The following is a 21,499-nucleotide window of genomic DNA, read 5'->3' on the forward strand; positions in this document are numbered from 1 at the left end:
GAAAGAACAGTAATCACAGCACCCAGATCCAGTCTGGCCCATCTTGCTTACTGTATGTTTGATATGGAAAAAAATTCAATGTCGTAAAACAGTATTATGAATTGAAACAAAGAATGCAAGCTGCAAGTGGAGAGGAAACTTATTCTAAGGTTATTAGTTCATATGGTGCAGCGAAACACTGAGTCATCCTTCTAAACTACAAAGCAAATTATAGTAATATTATCAAGCATTTATCTGATTATCACAACAAACCAAACACTTAATAGCACTTATTTGATTGTGTGTGTGTGACTCACTGCATTCATGTCAATTCCGTTGGTGTAGGACCAGGCGTGTTGGAAATATTCCTCCAGTCTCTGTCTGAGTGGGTTGGGGATTTGGTGGAAGCGAATAAACTCTCTGACCCGAAGCATCTGAGTGTGGTAGCGTGCCGTACCTGAGTACAGCCGCTGTATGATGGCTGACACATTCCCAAAGATACTGGCATACATGAGGGCTAGAAAGATATATTTGAATAATTAAGCATAGCTCATAGACAGATCATGCCATTTCAATTACCAGACTGTCTGGCAGGTTATTCAAACTTTGTTCTTCCTACTTTCAATACACCACAACTATGTAAACACAATTCACATGACATAATCCCTCAAGGGGTTAGTTGTTTAGAATAGAGAGAGATGTTCTAACAGGAATGAGGATATGAATGCAGCACTTGTATAATCACGGTCATTCAGGCGCATACAAAAGTATTGTCGCAACAAGAGAAATCTAACCTGACCTAAAGCATTATACTTTCTATATATTCCAAAAGAAATAAAACAGCATTAACATAGCAAGAAAATGTGACCACCTTTTAATTATGAACTTAATGAAGACAGTGCAGTGCTTTTCGTGAACGCTTGCTCTTAAACATCACATGCTGTCTTATAAACCGCTGAAAAAATCCTTATGGCACAGGAAACATCACAACATATACCGTATTAGGAAAAATATTAAAATGTTGCTCTCCCAATGACACACTACAGTAGTTAATGCAAGCTAAAAAAAGTAGTAATCTTTAAATGTCAATGATGTGAGTGTTTCCAATGGTACGCACTACACAGATATTTTAAAACATGTCTCCCTTATATTGTTCTGGTTAAACGAATGACAGTTCAAGCCGAAGAACCACCAAGCTGACACTGTTGAACCCTCGAGCAAGGCACTCGACCCTCTCTAATCCAGAGGCAGCATATAACAGCTGACCCTGCACTCTGACCTTAGCTTCCTAACAAGCTGAGATATGTAAAGTAACAAATTTTATTGTGTTTGATTTCTGAAACATGAAAAGTTTTTATTTATGAATAAAATATCCACATTTTTGCCCAGAATAACAGACAGAATGAATTTATATCACTGATACTCACATCCAATTAGCATGACGCAGATGGAGAAGATCTTCTCTGAGTTAGTGTTGGGTGAAACATTGCCGAATCCTACACTGGTCAAGCTGCTGAAGGTGAAATATAGGGCAGTCACATATTTGTCCTTAATGCTGGGTCCTGAGTTGACAACGGAGTAATTGTAGGGTTTCCCGAGCTGATCCCCTAGCGTGTGGAGCCAGCCGATGGCACCGCTGCGTTCTACACTTCCAATGGCGTACCAGATGCAGGCCAACCAATGAGCGATGAGCGCAAAAGTGCACATGAGTAGGAAGAGCACAGCTGCACCGTATTCTGAGTAGCGGTCCAACTTCCGGGCCACTCGAACAAGCCTCAAGAGCCGCGCCGTCTTTAGGAGACCTATTAGAGTGGTTGTCTTGAAGGCAAAGAAAGAGGAAAAGATTCAGACTTAATAAAGACGTTCAAGTCAGGATGAAAAACAGCACAATTAAAATGCTACTCAAACAAATATGAAATTAATTCAGGTACTTGACTGAAGTAATGGCATAGTTGCTACAAAACAGACACTGAAAAAGTTTGAGTAGGCTGTCATTGAAAAGTTTTTATTGTCATCATGGTTTAGATAGCTAGTTTATAAGCTACATCTGTTACATGGTTATGCCTCCCATTGCCTTAATAACAGTGCCAATCCAGTCAGGCAAGGATACCACCAAAGTTTTAATAGTTTATGTCAGTTTTAGGTCTTCTGCTCTAACTGGTCTTCCATTTCAAATAATTCTATGAGATTCAGCCCCATTGATTTTCCAGGCGAGTCAAAGTGGCCGAGTGTTCCATCAGGCTTGTCGAGCAAGTCACAGCTGTCATTTTAGAGCATGAGATAGTCAATATTTCTGTTCTGTTTGGACATAAAGCACAAAATGTAACCTCAGAGACTACCAACACTTTTACGCTACTGACATTGTACAATATGGTTCTGCTATGGAAGGATGCATCTAAGTTTTGTCGAGGGAGCTTGCATAATAGAACTGCAAATAGACACATTACTATAAATTGTAATTAAATATACATTGTTATTAGTACAGTGAAAATCAGGTAGGCTTGTTGTCACTTTTGATCATAATAGCTGAAACTGAATAAATGCTGTCAATAAAAAAAATCACTGCCTGTGTATACGGTACAATTCTTACAAATTACAAACTCTTTTTAGTACTGTTAATCTCTGAAAAGAGCAAACTGAAAATATTATAGATATATAAATATCAACTTGAGAATCAACAACATTTTGTACAATTTTGATGTCCCTAGTTCTCATTTGTGGTTCCCATGGCACTGCTTACAATTTTTATTTACTTCATGGGCAACTCATCATGCTTTTCAACTGCTTATAGTTACATTTTTGCTATGGAACATCCATGAGACATGTTAGTTCCTGCAATCATTTACATTAGCAGCTACAGTATAAACAGTCGCTTTATCCTCATGTTTCGAGAAACAATGTCCATAAATGTTACATAACTGTCTCCTACCAGAAATCTTCACCATATCAACAACTATAGTTTTCTTTGTTAAATAGCATGCATTTTAAAATGTGTTTATTATGTGGAGCATCTGCCATACAAGTCCCTGTGAATTAGCTGTTACTATACTAATGTATTGTTAGAAAGTCTTATCCCAAGCCTTGTTTTCCTAGTACTTGTTTCCATATACTTAATATTATCCTAGGCTTGATCATTGTCTGTTTTCTTGCACTGTGATTATGCTTTTTCCTCACTTAACCCTGTCTGGCTGTGTATTAACCTAACGCTCTGGACTACGAGTTTGATTGTTAGAGTGCCCCTAATAAATTACATGCTGAGTATACACATTTGTGTCCTGACAACAACCACCACACATTACAAATTTAGAACCATTCAATACATTTATGAGGTTATGGAAAATAAATTATAGGCTAAAGTTTTCCAGGAGAAATAAATAAACTTAATGAGAGAGGGAGAGACAGAGAGAGGGAGAGACAGAGAGAGGGAGAGAGACTGAGAGTGACAGGGAGAGTTATGCCCTTTGTGACTGATGCGTGTTGGGTGATATACTATGTGACATAAATATTCTCCTACATTCTACGTGTTGACACAGAGCTATGTTCATTCCTAGTGATTACACATATCACAAAGGTCATTATATCAATAAAATAAAAATAAATCTCAAATAGATTACACTTTTGGCATGTAGCCTAGTTTTCTTCCTCAGGGCACAAATATGTGCAGCATTGGCATTAAAAGCTGAAATTCTTCCCTTACAACAATCTAGTTGATTTATCCATCAAGATCACAGACAAGAAAAGCGTACAAGGAGAAAACTCGATGTTGCCGTAATCAGTCATGGTCTAATCCACTCAATAATTAAATGGTTTAACATTTAATTATTCAACTTAAAGTATATTATTATACAATAGGTATTTAACCAAATATGAATATGTTATTCAGAATGAACAGATAATGGGCTCTAAACAAATAAAAATACAAACTCAAGTATGAGGCTCATGAGCAAGAAAAAAAAAAAGTCCTGGACACATTTCTAGTTGAAACCAATTATGAACTTGAGTGATGTAGCTGAGGTTGAGGAACTGTCAGAATTCACAGACCGTGCTGACAGTGCTGGCACACTGTCATATTTAATCAACACAAAAAGAGAAGGAAAGAAAGAAAAGAAAAAAAAACACCCTTCCACTTTAGGCCACACTGCTTCAGGTTTAAATCGAAATACTAATGCAGATACAGATATCTGCATTACATTACACTCCTTTTATATAGTAACTACTATGAATTATTCAGTAAGTACAGTGAAACTACAGGAAAGGTTCTGTAGTTATAAGAGGGAAGAAAGTAAGTCTGAACCTCTTCGGAGTTTTAGAGGTTATTAATCATCACCTTCTTGGACTTTCTCTATGTATTCTGTAAGCATAGCAACCATGCATTCTGTTATACATAGCTGAAATGCACATAGCAGAAAAAAAAACATGTCAAAAGCTAATTAATAGAAATCCCTTAAACCTGGGTTATTATTTAAATTGATTGCAGTTATTTGTCATAAAGCATATGATTCTGTAACTATGGGTGGACAAAGTATTGAGGAATTAGACTTAAGTGAAAGTACAGTTACATGACTCAAAATCTTACTCACTTAAAAGTGGAAATATCCAGCCATTACTTTCACTTGTATTTAAGTATTAAAAAAGTCAAAAGTACATGTTTTAACTGACAGAATTAAGTTAATGTCAAGTTTTCATGTGAAAAGTAATTTTTAGATTAAAATTATTTTAGATAATTTTATATTATCTAAATCTTTTTCACACAAAATGATTTTTGTGTTAAAGCAACTACACTGTTTTATATGAAAATATCATTAAATCTTTGTAAGTCTGCAATATTCAGCATTTAACTTGAATTTAACTTGCTGCCTAGCTAATTATTTTAGCTACTGGAATACTAGTCTAACCTGGCATTTGCGAAGAAAACAGGCTAACTTAGTGTGACGAGGAGGAGGGAGGGGCCAGGCTGTGAGGACGCACGCCTGGCACTGCGGTGGCTAATCAGTGGGAGAGAAGGATAAAGCAGCGGCTGGAGACGCCGAGGGGGAGAGAGAGATGCATGCGTGTTTTGTGTTTGTGTTTTACGTTATGTTTATGTTGTTTATGATTAAACGTTATATTTACGTTCACTCGGTTCCCGCCTCCTCCTTGCCCGTCTTTGACGTTTGTTATACTTCTCTATTCTATTCTACATTTATTATATTCTGCTTTTATTATATTCTGTTTTACTATGTATCACTGTTGCACTGTGGGATGAGGCACTAAGGAAAAACATTTCACTACATTAATACATCACATGTATGTAATGTATGTGACAAATAAAGAACCTTGAACCTTGATGCTTAGTTAAACGAATCCAGTTAATATAAGCAAATCACCTAAACTTAACTCAATGTACTATTTGTACTTAGACAGAGCTCACGCCTTATAGGAAGGCAAAGTTTTATGAGAGTCTTTGCTTACTCCAGCATATTGAAAGATTTTCCTGAGTTAGGGCCAGGGGTGCTCATCCTCAATTTCAAAACTGCAGTTCAGTGGATTATGTATTTTCAGCACACTGATAGCTATAGTGCTGTCTACATTGTGTAGCATGAGAAGGTCAGTCAAAATGATAAATTGGCACAAGTCTTGACAGTTTGCTACATTGATGAGCTTAATTAGATGCTAAACTGAAATGACTGGATGCTAAACTGAACCCATTTGACCGATGTATAGCATACAGTCATTGCCTGGATGAGAGAAGAAAAGACCTTTGAGAGTTGCAATGAGAACTTTGAAGGTCTAAATAAAAATGTAAGGAGTAAAAGGTGCGTTTCTTTTTTGGAAATATAATTAAATAAAAGTATAATTTTAATAATACTTGAGTATTATACAAAAACTCAAATATTACTCAAATATTTTCCACCCCTGTCTGTAACTAATTTTATTATTTAGTAATTATAATGAAACTGAAAAAAATGTAGTTATGAGATTGAGGAACATAAGCCTGCATCACCGATCGGTTTGGGAGTTAAAGGTGCACTCACTTCCTCGCCATTGTCGTAGATGAGCAAGTCAAAGGGAATGGCGGCCACCATGTCAATGAGGAACCAGCCTTTGAAGTAGTGCACAGCGATGCGCAGTGGGTGGCTCACCACCTCGTCATTGGCGTTGACATAAGTGGTGCGGAAATTGATGAGGATGTCGATGATGAACATGATGTCGACGACGAGGTCCACGTTGTTGAGCGGCTTGCAGTATGTGCAGGTATCATTCTCCTTCTCCGAGCCGAGCAGGAAGGCGGCGCTGTATGGTGTTACGATGGCTGTGTAGATCACCAGCAGCAGAATCAGCCAGTCCCACACAGCCTTGAAGGGGCTGTAGTGCAGCACGGTCCACTTGTGGATGCGTGGCGCCTGGAGCTTGTATTCAGGAAGGACGTCAGCGCCTAGGGACAGCACCTGTGGAAACACAAGTTGGCAAGGTTTTAAGGCAAAGATGATCATTATTGATGTAAATGTAATTGTTTTGGAAAGCCACTTACATTAGTATTTAAAAACAACTTTGTTCATGGCCTTTGAAACTAGTTTCAAAGATTTATTTGATAACCTCACAATACCACCATATCCTAGGGATTGCACAACTATTAATTTTTATTAATAATGTGGCATAATTATATATTCTAGTATTGTGTAATTTAAAAAGGAGTCTTGACTAGTAAACAGCTCCCTTCAGTGATAACTAGTGAATGCATTACTTGACTAGTTAACTAGTCTTTGAACTCCATACCACATACACAATACTAGAGTATATAATGTGCATTTTGAAAAATGTGTTCATAAAAAATTATACACAACAGCTGCCTGTGGAACCGAACTGCCTCAAACTGTTGAAGTGTGTATATAGCGAAATGACATTATGCCACATAGACAGCATGTTTTTGTGTTATAACACTAAATGAAAACAGTAAAGTAAACATATTAAGATGGAGATCTTTTCACATTCTCACTGTCAACACTATGAATCTCTTAATCTCTTCAATCTGACAAAATTCAGATTCTGACCACATTTGACTGGTCAATTGAATTGCATGGGTTTAATCCAAATCTCAAAAACAAGTTGGCCTATAACAAGTTGGACCTAACGTGTTCTGTCAGTGAAAAGACAAAATATTACTGTATATATTAGACAAATAAATAGACAAAATATTATTGCGCATATTTAAATAATGTTCATGAAATAAATGTATGATCACACAGCGCAGAATAATTCTCCTCCTCACCAGCAGAGGTCACCATCTTCTGAAATCTAGTCATCTCCTTATTTCCTGTTTCATGTCTACTTCCTGGTTTATTGTAAAACAAAATTTTATATATATATATATATATATATATATATATACACACACACACACACACACACATATATATATATATATATATATATATATATATATATATATATATATATATATTGTCATGCAATGGTTAAAAACAAAGTCTTGCCATTCTCTTGAGTTGTGTAAGTTCTTACCTATATTTTCCTCTTAGCCTCATCCAAGTCTTTACTATTTTGTTACACCCTGTTTGGCAACTTTGATGTTTGATGTTTGTACCACCACTGCCTGCTTAATGATTACGATTTTGGTTTGTGAATAATAAAACCTATTTTACACTCGAACGGGTCCTTGGCTGTAAAACATTTGAGAACCTTTAATGGAAAAATCCTGACTCATAACTTTGTCCCTTTTCCCTCTGATATGTTTCACTGCACAAGCCATTTATTTGTCTACAAACAGCTATATATACTGTAATGAGGGAACTTCTCAAGAAATATTGGAGAGAGACTTTCTAATTCATTAATGCCCACTCGATTGCATGAGCGAAACAATAATTTGCAGAATAGCACAAAATGAATAGAAAATTAGGGGAAAACAAATATATGCTCATGTGCACGCTCTCATAAGAAAAAATTGAATCATGCACATAAATCTTGATAACAAATTTAACTTAGGGCATTTATTCCTGACTGTGTATAGACATTTTTGAGAGAGTTGTCTTCTTTGCATTTGTTTAAAAGACAAATTTTGAAAGACACTGTTTGCAGTTTCAGACAAAGGAACGCCACAGGCGTTCATACTATACGCTGCATCTTTTTGATGATCATCCTTTCAACAGTCAACAGCATCATTCAACACTTACTCCCATCATTCACCACAACTAGCAAAACCTTTTCATCTGCAGACTGGTTTTCTTTGGTGACTTAGCAAAAAATGTTTACATAAACGTCACTCCTCAGCATGGGCTGCATTCAGAGTCTGCAAATTAAGTCCAGAATTATATCAATATTTACAGTGGGTAAGTTATATGTATTCAGAGTCAGTTAATGCAGATGTTTAAGTTGATTTTCTGGGCTCCCCATTCAGATTATCCAAATCAACTGCGTGTAGTTGCTTGAGGTTGCTTGATTTTACTTGAGTAGAGATGTCAGAGTCATGGGTTTTTCAGTAGCAGTAGGCCGCCAATGTTAAATATTAGAGATTGCCTTTAAGGCTGAAAAAAAAAAAAAAAAAATCAGGGATAGGAAATGCAGACCTAAGATGCAGACAGCATTTTTCCTGTCAAATGTAATACCTTATACAACAGTTAGTTCCGGTCCACTAATTTGACTGGTCGAGCAGCATCCCAAGAGTGCTTTCTTAATGTCACTTACTCTATATTAATTTCTTGTTTATAAAACTGTTGCATAAAAGCAATATCGCACTCACAATTGTGGTTATACTGAATATCGATACAGCTATGATTACCTCGACCTACAGCCTCGTGCCTTGCTGAAATTCGGTATAACCCCACTCTTGCTCGTGCAATATTGCTTAAATGTAACATAAAAGCAAGAAAATTTAAAAAATGAAAAATAAAAAAGATTAATACAGTCTTTTATGATATATGAATGAAAAGATGGCAAGAAAAGAAAAACATCTAAGAGTAGTGTAATATATTGCCAGTAATATTGCTGCATGAATAGTCTTCTCATGAATCACTGCAAATTTGATTTAATTTAACAATATGCATTCTACCCCCCCCTAAAATAGCACTTGATCCAGCACATCCTATTATTTTGCATAATATTTTTTATATTGTGCTCTGACAGTCCACCCTGTGTGCGCAACTCTTGTGTAACTTCTGAATAGCACTTAAATCTGTAGTTCCGTCTGAGGACTGAATTCGCTATATGGCCATATATGAACAACATTTTGATTTCGCAACAAATACAATATGATCTGATTTTACTAAATGCTTAGATCAACATCAAAACATGAACATATCCATAGTAGTTTTCTAGACTAACTCCACCAATTAGGGATAAATCTATATCCCTAATCTATTCATTTTTCAAGAGAAAGTTGAAAGTTGAATAGTAAATTAGTCATTTCTCAGTATTATTTAGTAGTAAGCAACATTTGAGAGCCTAGCACAGTTACAGGAAAGTGTGAGGAGGTGAAGAGGAGCGTGACTGCTGGCAGGTTATGAGTGTTATGAATGCTGTGTCATCGAGACATGCTCACTGTGAATTAGCTGAAAGCTGTTTATTTTCTGGATGCAGTTTTCTGAAAATATAGGCACAGGACCACACTCATCAGCATATCATCACTATCTGTCTCACTGCTATATTTTAGTCGCCATACAGTATTTTATCCCAGTGTCACTCTAATTAATAATGAATAATTCTGCAAAATGATAAAGAATTTTTCTCCATGCCTGTACAAACTGAAATCCTTCTTGTCACATCAGTCTCAGGAGTTGAGCTTTGAAGGGTATGTGTTAAATAGGCTCAACGAGTGTCAGGGGCAATTTAAATAATCAACCATTCTTCTAGTAAGGCATTATAATCGTAATTATGTGTGAAACGTCTATCCTTACCACCAACACGCTTGTTAAGTATGTCTGAATTAAACCATTATGATTTCTATAAAGTCAGATCAGCTCTTCCCAATGGTAAATCCATTAACCTGGCCACTAAATCTATTAAACCATATGTGGACGCACAACATTCCTTTATAAAAGGGTGTGATCTTTGCTGTTTTGCAGTGAGATAGATGAAGCAAGTGCAAGTTCTTCAAGAGGTCACCAGGTGTTTTACTCATACTGACTCACAGAATGTTAACGCGAGTGCAGTTTTTATAAACGGTTATTTTGCAACCCTCACTCAGCAAAAAAAAAAAAAAAAAGGAAAAAGAAAAAAATCCTGAGTACGATCTTTATATAAATGTGATTCATGGAGACAGAAATGTCCCCCAGTCCAGAGCTTTTGACTTTTCTGTGTTTCCACACAGCAGCTGTGATGACAGGTGCTAGATTACCCATGAAAAGGCCAAACAGGTGCCATGAGCAACACACTGCCTGCACTTTTACTCCAAAGACTGAATGTGGCTTGAAATAATAAAAAGGTGTTTCAACTACCCAGAAAATTTCTTCTCCAAATATAGCCTCATGGTGCATTGAACCACTGTAGAACCCTATCTGTCAATCAAGCCTGATGTCCGAGTTGATCGATATAGCACCCGGCAACCAGATACAGCCTGCGTGCATACTGTGTATATAGCACACTAAATCTTGATTGAATCGTGTACTAGACAAACAAACTGAGGTTTCTGTATCAATGGCAAACAAAATGAAAGTAAGCAAACCCCAGCAATTAAATTCTTCATACATACAAAACAAAAATGGTTTCTAAAACAATGTTGATGGTGTTATGGTGTTAAAATGCAACTGTACTAATATATTTATATTTTATATATATGTACATACAGTACAATAGCTATAAATTGGGGAATGATAAAACAGTTTTTTTTAGATTTTACCAAGAGTAATATGTGGAAAAAAGAAAATTATAATACGGATAGCTTTTTTATCTGATTGGCTGAGCTGCATTCCAGGTTGTAAAATCCTCAAATATATGCATTCCTCTGACTGCATCACAGTAACAGAATTGTGTGTTAATTAGGTTTTAAACCAATAAAACCTTTACACGTAATCCATTGTCCTGACCATATATTGTTTAGCAACCAAAGCTTGCTGTCAACAAACTACATTGCATCATGGAGTAATTGTTTATTAAAAATATTATTAATAATAAATTACATTGCCTGGAACACTGGGGTTTTTCATATTGCATTTTTGTCACTTTTTTATAAAAAAAAACTTTGCATTGTACCTAAGAACACCCTTACCCGTGATACTCACACACTCTCTCATAGCCTATTTTTTTTTTTTTTTTTTCCTCCCTAATTTGGTTTTGGCCTGTTCCCATCCACCCACCAGCTGTCCCCTATCATACAACAGCTAACAACTGGGAAGGGTAAAGGCTAACACATGCTTCCTCTGAGTCACATGAAGCCAAAAGCTGAATAGGGAAACAGGAAAGCACTATCTGCCATCTTCTGCATACATGAGCTCACAGACACCCACAATTAACTAGTGTTGCTATGATAGACAGAGGAGAGACAGTATGCCATCCCTCCCACCCAGAGGGCATGACTTGCATGGCAAATTTTGGTCTCTTGACTTGTGACTCCTGGGCATCAGGATTCACACTCATGATCTCAGGTAAAGGGCTCGGGAGCCCTTATTGCTTTATTTTAATTTATATAACACTGAAGTGATCAACTTGTCTGATGTGAAGTTTGATGGCTTCATGTACACTTTTAATTGTCATAGGCAGTGTTTTATACTAATAATTTCATAATATTGTTTTACACAATATAACCGGCTGAAAATACATACTTATTATAGTGTTAAGCCAATTTACGTTATTACGTTAGTTTGGAACTATTTGTTATTTTACTATGAAAATCATGATTACTATACAACTGTATGAAAAAAAAAGAAAAAAAAAAAAAGAAAAAAATTTTTGTTCTGTGTTTTCATTTTTTTATTTTATTTATTTTTTAATTTTCAACAAAAAAAAACACGAAACAGTATTTTTTGTAGTATTTTTCTGAGGTTCCATGTAGAAATCTACAAATCTAAACACAATTTTTCTTGGCTTCTAGTAAACCACCTATAGAAAACGAGTACCATTAAGCATCCCAATAACCCTCAAGAAACCCTTTAGTCTGAAAGTAGGCTCTGATATATTGATTAAAATATCAGAAAAATACTAAAAGGTATTTCATGATCACCCTAAAATAGCGATACGAAATGATATGATTTTATAACATCTTTGAATTTGATTCCATTTTTCCCTAGAAAGCAAAACCAGCAAATAGGTGTTGGGGGTCAAGCATGGTCAAGTGCGACAGTGAAATCATGGCCTCTCTGACACATTTGGCTAATGGCCTGCTGGAGCATGATGCAGGGGAGGAACTGAGCGCTAACCCCAGGACTAAAATTCCCTCTGACTCATTCACTCCTCGCTTTTCTCAACACAGCTGCAGTGTTAAATACCACGTCACAAACACACACTGGCTTTCAGTGCAGTGTAGCCCACCTTCCAATGCATGAGTGAAATGTGTGAAAATGTCTTACTTTTGGATGTACTGATAAGAATTTCTTTTGATACAAGATTTTTATATTAATAAATGTCGAATTAACATTCTTTAAAATTAGCCCAACTAAATTCCCAGGTAATGCTAATAATATTTCAGACCCCATGCTGTTATTGTGATAGACCTCAGCTGGAGGTTTTCCATACTTCTCTAAATAGTCCATGTAGAGCAGGTTAAAAAAGGAGGTGTTTTTTTTTTTTTATCACATCTTAAGACCAAAAGGCTTAACTTCCATCCACATAGCATGAGCACAATAGCTTTTAAAGGCTTTGACGGCTTTGCTAGCCCATCTAACAAACTATTCTCTGGCTCCAGACATGAGAGCACTGACCTAATGTTGCTCCTCTCTTCATGTGCCAGAGCCAGCACTCTTGTCTCAGCCCTCACTGTTCATCACATCTCATTTCCCAGAGGCCCAGGCTAGCAGGGAGTCTGGGTTAAAGCCATACCCCTGTGTGAACCTTTTCTTCAGGGATGCAGCAGATTATTTTTAGCTCTTTAATGTAAAAAAAGGGCTTCTCACTGAACTACAAAAATGTACAAAATAAAATTGATAGGATTACTCAGCACTGTGCTTTTACTGATTTGGCAAATAATAATTCATCGAACATGCTCATTCATTCATTCATTCATTCACTGACTCATTCATCAGTATCTGCTCAATCCTGGTCAGGGTTGCTTGCAACTGGGTGTGAAGAAGGAATACACACTGTGTGGGACACCAGTCCATCACAGGGCACCATGGACACACACATTCACACACTCATTCATACCTAGGGACAATTTTGCATAGTCAATCCACCTACTGGCATTTTGTGTGTGTGTGTGTGTGTGTGTGTGTGTGGTGGGAAAAAAACTGAAACCCAGAGGAACCCTATGGAAATGTGGAGACCCAAGCTCAGGATCGTACCAGGGATACTCTAGGCCATCATGCCACCCATCCAAGAGTTTGCTAAAAGCATTTCTTATTTCATTTAAAATGATAATGTAAAATTACATAATCTGTGGTGAACTTCCATCTTTGATATTACCTTCAAACTTAAAGATCCTGAAGTATATGCTATTGCAAAGTCATGTTAGATCTCTTCTAAGGTGTCAGCTTCAAAGAACCTCCTCTACCTCCTGTATAATGGATTTAATGACCAGGTCTGAAGCTTTATATCTTTTTTTTTTTTCAATCTGCAAAAAAAGCCCTTTCAGTCTTACACTATGAGAGAGGGACTGCAGTCATGAAATATAGATTTGATTTCTGCTATTTCTAGCCATTTCTAGATGTGCCAAAAATGCTGCACATCAAACACAGACGTTCCCAGGGAGTGACAGCCTCCATTATCAGAGTTTGATGGCAGAGCAGCTTGTAATGACAAACACTTTCTCTGTCCAAAAGCACTGACAGTACTGAGAGTAATAAGGGTAAAAATCACAAGGTCTCTTACACAATGCCTTTGACTCTGCTTGTACTGGAGGCTTTGATGATCATCTCTCGTAAATCAGACTCTTCTCGTTTTGAATTATTACTATATTCGATAAGGTTAGCATTCTGCGGGCTTTCATTTGCAACCGATTAAAGCTTTTTAAAGCTTTTCAAAGCTTTTCAATTTCAGTCTCTCTTTATTTTTAACAAAAAAAAAGTTATGTGAGATTTGTCCCACCTAACTGTGGGGTTTCAAATCAAATTACAGTTTAAAATATGGAAAATGGGCCAAACTAGTGTTTCTGACACTGAGCTACAGTTTCAGGACAATCCTGTTTTTAGCTGGAACTCCATTTATGTCATTATAAAGAGTATATTCAGTCCACCTGATGATTAACTTTCTCTGTCCTGGGCCATTTCCTTTTCACACTTTCTGATTGATTTGGCACAGAGCCACACAGCATGCTAAAATTACAGGAAACACGAAAAAAAAACTATTATGAACATGACCGACAAACAACCTCTAGAGACCTCCAACAAGCCATACCTCTTAGAAAAAAGGAGGAGCTCTACCTCAAAGAAGGAACTAGTTAAAAGGCATTCAAATAGCATAATGATGTAATCACTTTGACCAATTTAATAAGAATGCTCTTTGCTAGCTCAGGAATACCTTAAAAGTTTCTTTTGATTTATTAATAGCTCCTGTCTCTGACTCCAGTGCGTAAGACATGTCCTGATTTCAGACACAGATATGCACAATAAGCGCTTGTGAAGTTAATGCTTTGTCCCTAGGAGGGCTTTACTATGATAAGTAGAGCCATTATGGGTTCCTCTGTATGAGTAGGCAACTGACAGCACAAATAAAATGTGCACCATTGAGTTTAATAGCTTGCACTTACACTGATTTATGCCTTTTTAAATGGGTTCAGAAATTTCTTTTGGTATCTTAATATATACCTGTATATTTGCTTTCTCCAGAAATATTTACGCTGGTAGATAAATACTATAATATTTATCTACCAGCGTAAATGGTTTTACTTCAGGGACCATAAGCATTATGTTAAAGAAAGTGATGTTTATATACTGTATATCATTTCTGTTAATTTAATTTTAAATTGTCTAGACAAAAAAACACCCCAAACCTTTTGGACTATTTGCCAAAAAATACACCAACCACCTTTCAAGAGTTCTTTGCATTCTGCAGTCTCAAGCATCATTGCAAAATCCATCCTAGGCACATAATCAGTCCAGTGTGCAGACCGCAACTATTTAATTCAGCTGTTTAAACTGAAAGCAATGCTGGTACAGAGCCACCATCAACAGACTCAATATTTCATGGGCCCCGTGTGCACAGATGTACATATTGTGCAAGAGACCCAAAGTTTCCCCAGAGATCCATTTCACAGTAATGGGACACATAAAAATTTCAGAGGCATCTATTTCTACTGTAAACAATGTCTGGGACTGAAGCCTAGGACCTGTCCATATTATACAAGGTCTGGATAGCTGGTTATTTTGGCAGCTCTAGCTTTGATACCATGATAAATAATTTAGTCGTAGGGCTTGAATCAATATTCAAAATATCAAATTCTTTTCACACAAAAGTCACAGCAGTTGTCAAAATGTCATCAGTGCATTCACCAAACTTTTTTCTGTTTTATCTCTCCAAAATAGATAAATAAAATAAAGAAATTTTATTATCATGTGTATGCATGTCAGCCAGAAGTAGAACCAGAAGAAAGTTTTAGTCAAAGTGAAAATGGAGCTAATTATAGTTAAAGATTTCATTCCAAAATCTTTAACTACAGCCTACTTCTACATCTACAACATAATCTACTTATGGAAAAGCAACATTTCTGGCAGATTTTAAATATATTTTACACGTTTACAATGGGAAGTGAGATATCACGTTGATTATCAGCGTGCTCGACATCAGTCTCTGTCTCATAACCTGAGGTAAAAGTCATTCGCAGCATTTAAACATGGTCTCACCGTCAACTTTTCACTCAAGTGATCTCACGCTAACATTGTTGAGAAAAATTCAGTCAGTTCTGTTGACTAAATTTTCTATTACTTTTTTTCAGGTAATTCCTGCATTTTTTTTTTTTTACAATGTTGGCTACTCTCCGCTGTACAGAGTATGTGCTCCTCTCTGTTTTGAGGACAATGTTGGCGCAGGAGCATTGCACATGCGTCAAAAATATATACTGAACGATTGACAAAAGGCTTACGTCAAAAATTCATGAACCCCATTAGAGTTTTCATAAAAGAGAGCACAGAAGATTATTATCAGATAATTGCCCCTCAGTAATCATTAAGGGTAGCTTGTTTAAATTGTTACTGTCAAGTTCCTGTTCCTTTCGGCTCACATACTGGCTTCTTAAATAAGTGAAATGTATACTTAAAACAGTTTTGCACCATCTACCCATAAAAAGAATAATCTCTTTCATGTACAAAGTCATACTACAGAAAATCTCAAATGGCACCTCACAAATTTTAAACTAAGCTTTTCACAAATCCTGCAGCACAGAGTTATGAAAAATGAATGCAATGTCTATGAATGTGTAATAAACGCTCAATGTAGGCACAAATAAATTGTTACCCAAGCATCAAGTACAGTCATCTGCTCCATTGGCGCCAATACATACAGTGTAGTTCATGTTAAACATAGATACTACTACTACTATTATGACATTATTATTATTATTATTATTATTATTGTTGTTGATGATGACATTGAGTGAGCTTTTCTTTTGCGCTACTGCTGTTTCTCATTAAAAAACAAAAGAGCATATCTTTGCTATGGATTCTTTCATCAATCTCTACTGCTTAACCCCACTACAGCCTTCTCCTTACATTTACATCAATGTTGTAGCTTCAGAAACTCCCTCTCTCTTTTTCTCTCTTTGATTTCTTTCTCTCTCTCTACAGTATCTGCTCTATTGTGCACTATTTGTCCCTTTGACAGTCATGTTGCATATGCGTGAATGATCTCACTTATACATTATGGCAGGGTCTGTTCTCAAACCACCTTTAATTTCATTTCACAAAATTAAATCCATTTATGTCACCATTACTGCTTCTTTTTATGTGCTTTTGTAGCTACCAGTGACAGATAGAGATTGCTCCGCAACCACTTTACTGTTTTAACACATTTTTGATGCTCTTTGTTCTTTGCACAGTCATCACTCCATGTATTGTACTGTACAGCACAAATCCTAAGCTTTTTCTTTTACAGGGTGACACCCACTGAGCTCGGAAAAGTTTTTATTTAAAGGAAGCTTGTTGGCTGTAAACTAAGAAACTGGGAATAAAGCCAACTCCTTGTCTAAAAATATAAGGATACAGTTAACAAAGCACCATTTGGTATACTCAGTAGTGCCTCAGTGCTTATTGCTATCGGGTTAATGATCAGAAGGTTGGGGGATCAAGCACCAGCATTGTCAAGCTGCCAATGTTGTGTCCTTTGGCAAGGCCCATAACCCTATCTGCTCAATGTGCACTATATCACGACTGATCCCAGCTTCCTAACAAAAAAAAAGTGGAAAAAAATCATTTTCTATAATGTGTATTTGACAAATGAAGGCTTTCTTTCTCTTTTAAGAGATCAGACATCATGATTAATATTTTAATCTTTAATTCCTGGCTTAACTGCATTTCAATAATGTGTAAAAGAGTTACTTGGCCATGGTAGCATGACACTGGTAACAAGTATAATGGCTTACAGTGTGGCATGATAACCCATAATTCACTGTATACATCTGCTTGCTTGATTTCATCAGAGAGATTTGCCATTATATAGTCTATCAAATATGTTATATGTACGACAGCCCAGAAAAAGACTACAGTATGTCACTATGGTCACATACTGGAAAGGATGAAAAATTAAGTTTTGATCAAAATGTAGTTTTTCTACCAATAATATATGTTCACATCTCTATTTTAAGAAAATATGAATATATTCCACCAAAATGAAAATGTTTTTACTTAGGCCACTTGATAGCCTTGCTATCATGTCAGGTAAGAAACCAGTTTAACAAATGTAGCAGTAAAAATAATCACTCCGCCTAAAGATGTCTGAAACATTGCTAGCTCTTCTCACAATTTGATCGGACATGAGCCTAATCAGTTGACAGATACTGGCTGTCACATCATCACATCATCATCAAAACAGAGAAGCACACTCACATACTCTGTACAGATGACAGTGGACAAAGTCAAAAATGTTTAAATGACCTAATAATAATAATAAAGAATTTGATGACAAGTAATTTCCAACCAAACGGAATAGCTTAAATAAATTTGTGATTATTTCCCCACCATTAAGATACTGTCAATCATCGCTCAAGTGAAGACTTCATGATAAGGCTCATGTTTAAATAAAACAAGTGACTTTTACCTCAGGGGATGAGACAGAGACTGGTGTGGATGATGCTGAATCAGTGAGAACATTTTCTACTGTAAATTTATAATTCTTTAAAATTATAATTAAAATCCATAAAAAATGGAAACTGGATTGGAATCCTTAAATGTATTTCTTTCTTTCTTTTTTTTTTTTTTTTTTTTTTTGCACATGCGATGTTTTCCCAGGCCACCACACATATGAGACAGCTGTCTGAAGAGGCTTGAGAGAGACTGGTATTTGTGTCTATGGATCAGGGAGAAGGTTCCCACTACTACTACTAAGACCAATGCTTATGCCTTTGCATGTGTATGCATGCATTTATGAACAATCTCAACTCCCGTGGAGACTGAGACAGCAGCCTCTGCAGCAGGAGGCTGTGGTCTGATGAAAACACGTGCCCACGGTACACATGGATTCCTCTCTACTGAGGCCAGCCACGTGGAAATCTCCAAGCCACAATCAGGTCAACATTAGCTGATGTCCACTTTAACAGACGACCATTAATTTTAGTCAATATGTTCCTCACATGACATTTAAAGTCATCCTCAGCCAAAGAAATGACCTCTCAGGGGCATCACTGCCAGGTATAAAGAGCATCAACGAGAGTCTGAGAAAATGTTAAATGTCATTTCAAGAGAGAAGCTGGCATTGCAATTTAATACAAAAACTACTTTCAACAAAACATAACATCAATTTGGGTTTTTCCTCTACTTCCAAAGGTCAGCAAGAAAAAAAAACATTGAATAGAATTATTCAAAACCACCTAAACATTATATTGAAAGATATTTATTCTCTGATGAATGCATATTAATGAGACAAGCACAGCAGAAACACAAAATACAGACAGAACCCAGGTGACATTTGCTTTGCTGTTCTTCACTTACACTATATAGACAAAAGTATGTGCACCTGTCCATCACAAACATATGTGGTTCTTCTCCAAATTGTTGCCACAAAGTTGGAATCACACAATTGTCTAGAATGTCTTTGTATGCAGTAGCATTACAGTTTCCCTTCACTGGAACTAAAGGGATGGGCTGAAACATCTTCCAGCATGACAATGCCCCTGTGCACAAAGTGAGGTCCATGAAGACATAGATTGCCAAGGTTGGAGTGGAAGAACCTGAACTGCCTGCACAGAGCCCTGACCTCAACCGCACTGAACACCTTTGGGATAAATTGTAATGCAGACTATGGGCCAGGCCTCCTCACCCGGTATCAGTGCCTGACCTCACTAATGCTCTTGTGGCTGAATGGGAAAATCTCCATAGCCACATTTCAAAGTCTAGCTGAAATCCTTCACAGAAGAGTGGAGGTTATTATAAAAGCAAAGGGGGGACTAAATCTGGAATGGGATGTTCAACAAGCACAAATAGCTGTGATGTTCAGGTGTCCGCAAACTTTTGGTGTATTTAGTCTACAAGAAAATATCAAAATCTGCATACTTATTTGAGACTTGTGATCTCACTACCTCTAGTAAGCATACTGGCTGAGAGCCAAATATTTGCCCTTTTCGTGACCCTCCTCTCCAAACCACTTGTAAATGACATTTTCAGCGTGGTGTGGTATAATGTTGCAGCAGTTTAATTACTGATTGGAATTTCTTCTTTGGTGCAAGGCATTGCTTTTAAACAAGTCATGAGAAAAGTAAGAAATAAAAAAAACCCTCTTTCTTTGCCTCTCCTTTCTATGCTTTTACTTATTTTATAATTTCTGTAGTTCAGTTAAATTTGTTCAAAGAATATGACACATGACACACTGAATTTACTTAAATAAAACGTATACATACATCAACACAATTATTGCCAAAAATTAGTCAACTTAAGATAAAATTGTATCACATTTGAATCAAGTAAATTCAATTCACCGCTCTTCTCACTCTTCTTCTACTGTTATAGCCGATCTGCCTCAAGGTTTGATGTACGCATTCTGATATACTTTTCTGCTCACCACAGTTGTAAAGAGTGATTATTTTGTTTAGTTACAGTTACACTAGACTTCCTGTCTGCTCGAACCAGTCTGGCCATTCTCCTCTGACCTCTCTCTCTTCAACAATGTTTTTTTTTTTTTTTTTGCACTCTAGAGACTGTTGTGCATGAATATCCCAGGAGATCAGCAGTTTCTGAAATACTCAAACCAGCCCATCTGGCACCAATACCCATGACACAGTCATAGTAACTGACATCACATAATTTTTCCCATTCTGTGGTTTGAGGTGAACTTTAACTGAAGCTCTTAACCTGTATCTGCATGATTTTATGCATTGCACTGCTGCTATATGATTGGCTGATTGGATAATTGCAAGAATATGCAGGTGTACAGGTGTTCCTATTAAAGTGGCCAGAGTGTGTGTAAAAGCATTCATGAATATGCAACGCGTGATTAGCTCTAAGCACCTCAGCACAAAGGTTACACATATAACAAGCCAAGCAGTCTCAGTGAGTGTGCGACAGCCATGCCCTTTCGAGAGGTTGGGATTGACATAGGGAACATTGCATGCTGCGGTGGCCATACCACCATGGACTGCAAAATTAGTACGATCATGGAAACTTGGTGGAATTTATTTTTGGCAGTATCAGGGCAGCAGTCAGGATGTCTCTCTGTATCTCATTTATCCTCATCCTTCAGGTCATGTCTGCCCAACATTTTCTTTCTCTGAGTTTTAGTAGGCTGTATTGGTGCTCTCCTGGAACTATTATAAACTTTTGCTTTTGCACCAGGTAGTGTGGTAAGGCATGGTACAGGTCCTTATCTGAATCCAGAACTATCTGGACCCTGGTCAAGTACCTCTGTCTGTTTACACTTAATTAATGCTATGCTCAAAAAAAAGGTCCTTCAAGGGCTTTTTATATAATTATACGATCTACACTTACTCAAAAGGTTCTACTTAGGAGCCTTTGTAGGATTACGGATTAAGGATCCTCTCTTGTAGGATTAAGCTATAATGTACTCTCAGATGGACAAGCTAAAAAATGTTTTGGGGTTCTTTTTTCCTCCAAAGAATGTACATTCATCGGCAAAAAAAAATGGGCCAAGCCCAAAAAGGCAAAATATTAAGCTTTTAATGGTCTTAACAACAAATCATTGGTCAGGAAATTAGCAAGAATTAAACAAATAGACAAAGGAACATTGTATGAGCTTTTCCCTTAGATTTCTTTAAATGTTTAAGCCTCGTGGCCCTTGATGG

The 21,499-nt window shown here is 36.7% G+C and overlaps 1 protein-coding gene across 2 annotated transcripts in view; it reads right to left on the reverse strand.

The window, feature by feature from the left end:
• The window catches only part of kcnh2b (potassium voltage-gated channel, subfamily H (eag-related), member 2b), a 208,998-nt gene that overhangs the window by 11,227 nt on the left and 176,272 nt on the right, over positions 1 to 21,499 (reverse strand). For both annotated transcript variants that reach the window (XM_026913593.3, XM_034306610.2), the window contains exons 7-9: positions 5,994 to 6,407; positions 1,407 to 1,797; positions 297 to 496 (exon numbers count right to left, since the gene is read on the reverse strand). In XM_026913593.3, coding sequence (XP_026769394.2) covers positions 297 to 496; positions 1,407 to 1,797; positions 5,994 to 6,407 — 1,005 coding nt within the window. The remainder of the gene's footprint in view (positions 1 to 296; positions 497 to 1,406; positions 1,798 to 5,993; positions 6,408 to 21,499) is intronic.

The sequence above is a fragment of the Pangasianodon hypophthalmus genome, chromosome 1, assembly GCF_027358585.1.
Source record: "Pangasianodon hypophthalmus isolate fPanHyp1 chromosome 1, fPanHyp1.pri, whole genome shotgun sequence".
Lineage (NCBI taxonomy): Eukaryota > Metazoa > Chordata > Actinopteri > Siluriformes > Pangasiidae > Pangasianodon > Pangasianodon hypophthalmus.